At 36.8% G+C, this 8,840-nt stretch overlaps 2 protein-coding genes and 1 non-coding gene across 3 annotated transcripts; 2 read left to right on the top strand and 1 right to left on the bottom strand.

The window, feature by feature from the left end:
* The first annotated feature begins 1,346 nt into the window (after positions 1–1,346).
* Positions 1,347–4,573, top strand: LOC133315193 (ribose-phosphate pyrophosphokinase 4). The gene is made up of 7 exons (XM_061516770.1): positions 1,347–1,755; positions 2,264–2,579; positions 2,705–2,800; positions 3,156–3,224; positions 3,375–3,503; positions 3,632–3,731; positions 4,260–4,573. The coding sequence occupies exons 1-7, from the start codon at positions 1,379–1,381 to the stop codon at positions 4,391–4,393; spliced, it is 1,221 nt and encodes a 406-aa protein (XP_061372754.1). The 5' UTR covers positions 1,347–1,378; the 3' UTR covers positions 4,394–4,573.
* A 1,758-nt stretch (positions 4,574–6,331) lies between these two features.
* On the top strand, positions 6,332–6,527 carry LOC133315207 (U2 spliceosomal RNA). The gene has a single exon (XR_009752044.1). It is a non-coding gene; the product is annotated as a U2 spliceosomal RNA (small nuclear RNA).
* A 560-nt stretch (positions 6,528–7,087) lies between these two features.
* On the bottom strand, positions 7,088–8,482 carry LOC133315169 (peroxidase 28-like). The gene is made up of 2 exons (XM_061516736.1): positions 8,087–8,482; positions 7,088–7,867 (listed from the first exon to the last, which is right to left on the bottom strand). Exons 1-2 carry the CDS (start codon positions 8,480–8,482, stop codon positions 7,088–7,090), a joined length of 1,176 nt encoding a protein of 391 aa, XP_061372720.1.
* Between the last annotated feature and the right edge of the window lie 358 nt (positions 8,483–8,840).

Here is an 8,840-nt window from a genome sequence, read left to right as displayed (position 1 = left end):
TTTCAGGGTTATAATAGTCTTTATCATTCTAATTTTTTAACCTTTCAACCTAAAATGACGTCGTTTCGATGAACATTAAACAAAAAAGTAACATTAGATACTTTTTTCCTATATATATAGGTAAACATTTCTACAACCATTTTAGATAAGATTATTTACAACTATCCTTTATAACTATCTATTTTCGAGAATACATAGTTATAACATTGGAGTTGTTTTTTTAGTTACAGCAGACAGGTTCTAAAAAGCAATCGAGGAGAGAAAAAAAAAAGTAACTTTAATGTTATATTATATATTCCAGGAGCACATAAGTTATAAAGAGTAGTTGTAGATAACTTTAACTTTATCTAATGTTATATTAATGTTTCTTATGTTATAGGAGATAATATTATCTTCTACACACATAAAAATGTGTGAGACTTATGTAAAGAACCTTGGGATACACCACCCCAAAAGTGTCCAAGACCTTATAAACTCCACCTTAGTTGCACATACAACGTGAGACTATATATCTCAACACGCCCCCTCACACAAGAGTTCATTGGGCTTGAAGAGTGGAAGATGCAACAGGCCCAGCCTACCTGTGCTAAGAAAGTCCACAAGAGAAAGTGGGGGCGGCGAGGGCGAGGCTCTGATACCATGTAAAGAACCTTGGGATACACCACCCCAAAAGCTAGCTCAAAGGGTGGGAGTGCTCAAGACTTTATAAACCCACATTAGTTACACATACAACCAATGTGAGACTATATATCTCAACACGCCCCCTCACACGAGAGTCCATTGGGCTTGAAGAGTGGAAGATGCAACATGCCCAGTCTACCTGTGCTAAGAAAGTCCACAGGAGAAAGTGAGAGGCGGCGAGGCTCTGATATTATGTAAAGAATCTTGAGAATTAATGTAGCAGATAAAATTATCTCCTTATGAGCTCTATATATTTTTATATTTTATCTTTCTCTCTCTTCTCTTTACATGGCAGCCTTTCTATTTTATCTTTCTCTCTCTTCTTTTTACATAACCTCATATGAGCTCTATATATTTTTATATATGTAGCGGATAAAATTATCTCTTACAATGTAAAAAAATGTTAATCCCTAAATTTAATAAAGAAAATGGTTACACAATTTTATGCGTTACGATGGAATTAATGTAATACTTTTAATAGTCCAAAGTATTTCTAGAAAATCAAATAATGGCATAAAGTAGTCGGTGGAGTGACAGTATATTCTTCACGTGTTTATAAAAGAAACATTTCGAGAAATGATATGAAAAGAAACAGTAACGATTAACGAATCAGAGTGATAGCAGTACTCTATCAAGCTACCAATTTTTTCTTTTCAAAAGTCCAACTGCCCCCAAAAACAGGCGGTTAACGCCGACAATGGCGGCCACGCCACCCCCTCCGTCTTTGTCGGTACCTTCGAACAAATCCCTCAAAATCAGACCCTCTCACTCTCTGCTTCTTCAATCGAAGAAGAAGAATAATAACAGCTTGCGTTTCGATTTGAGTTTGAGGTGCGAGATCAAAAGCTTCGAGAGCCATCGTAGCTGGACAATTGATATGAACAAAGATTCCATTCATAACAACTCTTCTTCTTCTTCTTCGTTGGTGTCGGTTTCTGCTGCTAATTCTGCTTCAGAATTCCCCACCAAGAATGCGAAGAAAGTGGTCCTCTTTTTCTGTGCTGAGACCAAGGCCCTCGCTGAGAAGATCTCCGCCGAGTCTGACGCCATTGAACTTCGTACCATATCATGGGGGTTCGCTTCATTTTCATTCACATTAACTTTCTCACCATGCACTCATTGTTTTTTTTTTTTTAAACTAACTTTGAGTGTCCCAGTTCAATATTTTGCACCCCCATTTAGCTAAATTGCTCTCTTGTGCTGGAATTTGTATCCCTGTTGTTAAAATTTTGGAACTTGGAAATGCCCATTACGAGAATATTATGAGAATTTCCATTTACAGTGATGAGTTGAAGGGGCGAGTAGTTCACTGTTGTCCATTTTTTCTGTGACTTACAGTTAAATGGATGTTCTGTTCCCTCAGAGTTCTTCTGTTGGCTTTTGCAACTCTTTATTTTGAGCAGAATATATTTGGAACTGTAATTTTACTTTTTAAGCTGCCCCTTTATGAATCTTGATGCCTGAGGTTAAAAACGTTGCTATGGTGCATTGGTTCTGGTTCTCTGTTTATAGCTTGTTTGCGTTTTTAGTATAATTTATGGTTTCACTAAAATTAATACTCTTTTACAACTGAAAACTTCAGCAAGTTTCCTGATAGCTTCCCCAACATTTTCATTCCTAATGCTCAAGGCATTCGTGGACAGCATGTAGCTTTTCTGGCCTCATTCAGTTCTCCAGCAGTAATTTTTGAGCAGATCTCTGTCATTTATGCATTGCCAAAACTGTTTGTTGCGTCATTTACGCTTGTCCTTCCCTTTTTCCCAACGGGCACTTCAGAACGTATGGAGGATGAAGGAGATATTGCCACAGCTTTTACTTTGGCCAGGCTTTTGTCAAACATACCGATTTCTGGGGGAGGACCTACTAGTTTGGTGACGTTTGACATTCATGCATTGCAGGTCTAATATTGGCAGAATTGCTTTTGACTATTATTTTTGGTTTGTCCATAACATGTTTTCCTTGTCTTTCTTTCTCACTTGGTAAGTTGCTGGCCATAATTATTTGATTATTTGTTGCAATCCAGGAGAGATTCTACTTTGGTGATAACATTTTACCATGCTTTGAGAGTGGCATACCATTGCTTAAAAGAAGGCTCCAGGATCTCCCTGATTCTGATAGAGTGAGGCTTTCACTTATATTTATTTCTTCTCTTTGTGGTTCCTTGTTTTTATATTGGCTTTTTTTTTTTTTCTTACTATACTGTTCTTGTTTTTGCCTGTGTGCTTGTGATCATGGAAATTACTGATCTTATTAATTTGCATCAATCAACTTAACAGACATCCTGTTATTTTAAAGCTTGCTTCTAATATTTTACCTTTTGGTCTGCACTTCAGTCCCCAGATTAATCTTCTATAGTTACAATAGAAACTGAAACAAGCTTTTATTTTATAGATATTGATTGAAAAAGGAAATGAGTATAGTTGTTTTCACACTATCTCATATTGAATGACAACTCTTGTTTTGTTCTTTTTCAGATATCAATTGCTTTTCCTGATGATGGTGCTTGGAAACGATTTCATAAGCAACTGCAGCATTTTCCAATGGTATTGAATATAGTAAATGTAACAATGTTTCACAAATTTAGCAAAAGTCATAAATAATACCCTGGTACTAGTCTAGCAGCTACTAGAGTGAACATAAGTTAACTTGCAATGATGGTTCCATTTGTTAGCACTTACACAATACATATGCAGATAGTTTGTGCAAAAGTCCGGGAAGGAGATCAACGGATAGTTCGTATTAAGGAGGGAGACCCTAAGGGTCGGCATGTTGTGATTGTCGATGATTTGGTTCAGTCAGGTGGTACTCTGATTGAATGCCAGGTATAGACGTCTATGTATGTGGATTCTTACCGCAAAAGTTGGAAATCTTATGCTGTTTTATTTATTATAGAAAAGGTGCTTTCCGATTATCTTGACGAGTAATAACTCATAAATTTGTCATCATTCAGAAAGTATTGGCAGCTCATGGAGCAACAGAGATCAGTGCTTACGTGACTCATGGCATTTTTCCAAATAAATCATGGGAACGCTTTGGACATGATAATGGGGGTAATGCTTGTTTTACTTTGCTCATTAAACCATGTTCAATGCCTATTCTTTTGATTTAATTTAATTTCGTAATTGTTCTGGAGTTTTCCTTCGAGTAGGCCTTAAATGACATTATCTTCTATAAACATGTCACTTTTCTTTAGAACATTGACCCTATTTTCCCCATGATTTTCTTGTTATGCTCCACGTTCTAGTTTTTGCCAAGGTCTAACTCATGTCAGTACCCTCGCTCTTCCATTTATTAGTGGAACAGGCATTTAGATGGCTTATCATTGGTTTGTGGTTAGTTATTTTATTTGGAGGAGGTTCAACATATTGGGAGCAGATATTCTCACTCTATTATGAAACCATTGTGTTATTGAATCTTCCCTCACAAAGCTAATGTCGCTTTCAGTGATTGCTATTGAATTTTGAGTGCTGTACTTAACAAGGCTTGCATTTCTTGCATCAATCTAATATTTAACTCAATGACTTACACTCTACACTTTCCCTCCTCACCATCAGCCATTTCTGACTTTTCATGCACAGGGCATCCAGAGACTGCATTCACATACTTCTGGATCACAGATTCATGTCCCTTAACAGTGAGGCATGTGATGAATAAGCCACCATTTGAGGTTCTCAGCCTTGCAAGCTCCATATCAACCACTCTCCAAATCTGACGGAAACGTAATGTTATTTTCATCTCATCCTCAAAAGAAAATGGACAAAAGAAGAAATCCGGCTAATAGTGATATTCAAAGTTGAGCTCTTTCGGTATGAGGCTTATATCATCACATACTTACAAGGGAGTAAAAGACCACAAAAATTGGTATATTAATACTGTCTCCCCTCCCCTAGTTTATCCCAAAGTTTTGCCAAGAGTATTACTGCAACATCTACTTCAGTTGCTTTCATGCAGGAACTGCTGTTTAATGATAGTTTATAGAACATTGTTGTGTTAACAATAATTATGCACTGGACCCCATGGATTTTGGTTGTTTCAGTCGAAGTGTGATCCTTGATATATGAAGGTATTCCAAACTTAAAATATTGATAAATTCACATGTATATCTTTAAATTCTTGCTGAAAAACACTAGTATTTGAAGACCTGAACTCTTGGGTGCCAAAAAGGGGAAAAGCTACATTTTAGTTCAAAATTAACTGAGGTCTTAACATTAAAATTTATTGATTAAACGAATTTAGAATCATATTTTAAAGTTTAGTTGGCAGTTAAATGTTGTTGACTGGATCAATAATTGCTAATTTGACTGAGTAGTCTTGGTAATTATTTTTAATCAAAACTGTTATAAATTATTTTTGTTACATTTGTCAATGGATATTATAAGTACAAATATAGATATCGGTACCATAAGAAAACATTTCCAAATTTAGCAATCTAATTTAATAGAATACGCTGGATGTCAACAAGTAGATGAATAACCATAACCCGCGGCAGGGCTTTTGTACAAAATCCAATTATCTTAAAATTTTAAAAGAGAGAATGTCAATCTACATTATGAAGTTAATAGCACTGATAATTCATTACTTTCTCATCTTGAATGATGAGTGGCTGTTGATTCCATATCTGGTTCTTCTAGCCATCTAACTCAAATGTATAACTGATTGTAAATCTGCCAAATCTCATTTTTGAAGAGCAACATAACATTGTAGGCATTCCACTAGACCATAAATACTGTAAGTAATAGGTACTGTGGGTTATTCTGTGAGGAAAATAAGCAATATCTACTCGTAAAAGGAGACAAAAATGTCTATTCACATAAGAATTGTGCAAACAAGGCTTAGATTAATAATATCACGGGAGTTTCTCACATAGAGAATTAGAGATGGCCGAGCTGCACGCTAACTTATGCAAGTTGTTGCCTCATGTCAATTTGTAGAATTTAAAACAAAATTCCAGATAAACTTGCACCCAACTTTAGGTCAAATAGTGTTGTTTGGTTTTGCTTTGTCTGAGTGCTTAAGTTTGGAATCTGGATGTTTGCAGCCCTTTAAGTTTCTCAGCATGCTAACAATATCAAAGGTGTGCTTGTTCCCACGAGGCTCGAAATATGTCCATTGTTGTTCACCCTCAGCCTATACATATACTTGAGAAAACTGAGCAAATTGTTTTGTTGGCATTTTCATTTCATTCGTCAACGTTAGTGTTATTCAGCAACAAGTTTGACTCAAGTAGCTCGAGAGGTTTTGTTCCAAAATAAGTGGAATGAATTTTGATTCACAATATGGATAAGTTATTCATATATGGAGTCTGAGAAACACACACAAGACAACAAACATGTTCTCTTAGTAAAACCTTAACCCAGCATCTCCAGGCAGGAACCCGTCCTATCAGTTTAAACCATCTATGGTCAACAATGGCCCTGTTTGGAGAAAAATCAACAGAAGCCTAATAGTAACATATCCAAATAAAGTATTTTTGGGAAGATCATTATGCGTTTGAATTCAGTTATTCGTCTCAGGTCTAAATGATATTGAATAGACTCGATTGCTAATTGAAGCTCAGTTCTGACATGTGGCTAAGTCCCACACCGTACCAAACTATGACAAGCAGCAGGAACTTGGATTATAAAACTCGAATCCCTGTAATGTTCAACTCATACCTTTCTCGGCCTTTTGGCTAAGATCAAGTGTAGTATCTGTTCTTATCAGTTTAATATCTGATACGTGGGCCATTGGCCCACATGATATTAAATTAATTTTTATAGGGAGAGGGTCCATTACAGTAGCTTGCTACTGGGTCTCTCACGTGTCGCCCAAGCGTTGCACTACTGCTAGGGCCTGGCGCATCCCTTTCAAATCAGTTTAACTTTCTCTAGATCTGGCCAAACGGGATCTTAAGAGGTGTTTGGTATATGGTTTTTTTCTGAATTTTTGGAATTTTTAATTTTTGGATATTATTGGAATTATATTTTTGAAAATTGAAATTTTCGAATAGTTTTTTTTTTCCCCTTAATTTGTTTTTTATTGCAAGGGTGTATAAAGGGTTTTTAAAGGTGGGAAATTGGTTGTTGATATGTTGCTTATTGCACGGAGTATAATGGTGGTGCTATAAGTCCTTTGTGATTCCGACGCTGGAATTATATTTAACTCGTAAGTCCTTTGTGATTCCGACGCCGGAATTATCTTTAACTAGTAAAATCTAGTCAATTGCTTTTTGCTTTTTAGCTTTGAGAGAAAATATGTTTAACAAAAGTTTTTGAAAAAATAAAGGAATATTTAAGAGAGAAATTCCTAGATGAAACCAAACAAGGAATCATCTATCATCATCATCGTTATCAGTACAATACAATAAAAACAAATAATAACAAATTTGGTTAAACATCATCTCCATATATATTTAAATAATGACATATTAATTAGTGGACCTACAAGTCTTCCTGATCTCCCCATCGTTCCCAGTGAGCACATTCAAAGAACACAACTTAACCATGACCTCAGCAAACTTCTTTGGGAACAAGCCAGGCTCAGCTGCCATCTTCCTCACAACAGGGCCAGTCCTGGGATCACCGAGCAAAAATGAATCACTCAAGAGCAACGATTTCTTTTTCTCCACCATATTCTTGTAAAATAGGTTATCAAGTTTAGTAGGTGTCTCATCAAAGTTCACTGGTGGGTTTCTGAACTGAGGTGTCCCAGGGTTCTTGCATATCTGTTTAAGTTCATCAACCACAGGTGGAATCAAAGTCGGGTCAGGTTTCTGCGAGTTCTTGAAATTGTATAGCCTATCCATGAAAAGATCACAGTGAGCTGAACCGACAGAATGTGCACCGAGTAGGACCACCAATTCTTCAGCGTTGAAGCCTTTCCTGTTGAACAGCTCTATCATCTGATCCACCGACCAGTTTGGCGAAGGAAGGTTATTGTCTTCTGCAACGGAAGCAAGTGAAACCAATGCATCCCTACGACCACCAAGAGGGCGCTGACGTGGCACACCCGCCAGCGCCATAGCCTCGTTGGTTGCAAATGCCAATGTATCAGCACATGACACAGTTTCAGGACACTCTTCTTCAAGCTTTGTCTTGATATCATCAATCAGATCAGCACCTTTCAGGAGAAAACCGTTGAACATTGAATTTTTCTCCACTTTGTCCCCAGCTGGTGAAAAATCTAGTAAAACCGAGGCATCACATCCCTGTTCAACTCAACTCATCACAACATGTAATTTTCTTAGCTTTCTCTCCTTAATGATTCCAAATAATAACAACAATGTAAACTAACTAATCTTTGGTCTTATATATATATAACATAAATATATATGATATTAAAAACTTTGGTTATATGATATAATGTGGAGACAAGAAATTAAGAGAACGAAGGATGTATATATATATAATTGTTTGGAAAGGCTTACATTAACGAAGCAGTCATGGAATTGAAGACGAATGAAGTTAGCGATTGCGCTTGGATTTGTCTTAACCATCTCGGCAAGCGCGTCAGCTACAATTTTCTCTGCATTTGGGCAAGTAGCTCTGTAGAAACCTTGCTTGAGTTTGTGTTTGGCATTAAAGAAAGGCTGCTTCCCAACAGGCTTCTCTTGTTGATCATCTCCTCCACCCTGATTTTCTTCTGGAGGTTGTTCAGTACCTGCAAATGGATTTTTAAATGGCATTTGTAGGCCAGTCTCGCGGCCTTGATCAGGTCCAAAGAAAGCATTTTGGAAAGGATTAGAGAATGTGAAAGCCTTGGAAGGAATGAGGACCAAGTGGAACAGGAAAAGGGTCGTAAGAAAGATCCCTGTCATTTTCATGTTGATAAAAAAAACTCAAAATGTTCAATGGTTGTGTTGGGTTTGCTTTGGCCACAAACAGGAGCAGAGGTATGAGAACCTTTTATAATCGAACGTGTCGTTTGAAACCTTGATTTAGTTATTGTTTTATTATGGACAGATGGTTTCAATGCGCTGCTTCTTAATAGTTTTGAGTTATGGTGTCTTATTCAGGTAGCCATAGCCAGCTCTAAGACAGATTTTGTTTTTTTTTTAAGCAAGAATGAATAGAACATGCCTCGGTTATACATAATGTCTATATATAGTTAGAACCTTCATTTCCTAGTTGCTTGCGTATCCGTTGGAACGGATGAGTTAGGTCAACGTTGGAGAGTCAAAG

The sequence above is a fragment of the Gastrolobium bilobum genome, unplaced genomic scaffold (assembly GCF_033153095.1).
Source record: "Gastrolobium bilobum isolate Gb01-03AN ecotype WA unplaced genomic scaffold, APGP_CSIRO_Gbil_v1 utg13952, whole genome shotgun sequence".
NCBI lineage: Eukaryota > Viridiplantae > Streptophyta > Magnoliopsida > Fabales > Fabaceae > Gastrolobium > Gastrolobium bilobum.
The sequence above is the reverse complement of the archived record's forward strand: the minus strand, read 5'-3'. Positions and strand labels throughout refer to the sequence as shown.

What these genes read in the sequence shown, in the direction of transcription:
- LOC133315193 (XM_061516770.1), top strand. Translation starts at nt 1,379, where the DNA reads ATGGCGGCCACGCCACCCCCTCCGTCTTTGTCGGTACCTTCGAACAAA. An exon ending in TTGACATTCATGCATTGCAG is followed by an intron (nt 2,580 to 2,704) that starts GTCTAATATTGG and finishes GTTGCAATCCAG; the next exon opens with GAGAGATTCTACTTTGGTGA. An exon ending in ATCTCCCTGATTCTGATAGA is followed by an intron (nt 2,801 to 3,155) that starts GTGAGGCTTTCA and finishes GTTCTTTTTCAG; the next exon opens with ATATCAATTGCTTTTCCTGA.
- LOC133315169 (XM_061516736.1), bottom strand. Translation starts at nt 8,482, where the DNA reads ATGAAAATGACAGGGATCTTTCTTACGACCCTTTTCCTGTTCCACTTG. An exon ending in TCCATGACTGCTTCGTTAAT is followed by an intron (nt 7,868 to 8,086) that starts GTAAGCCTTTCC and finishes TGAGTTGAACAG; the next exon opens with GGATGTGATGCCTCGGTTTT.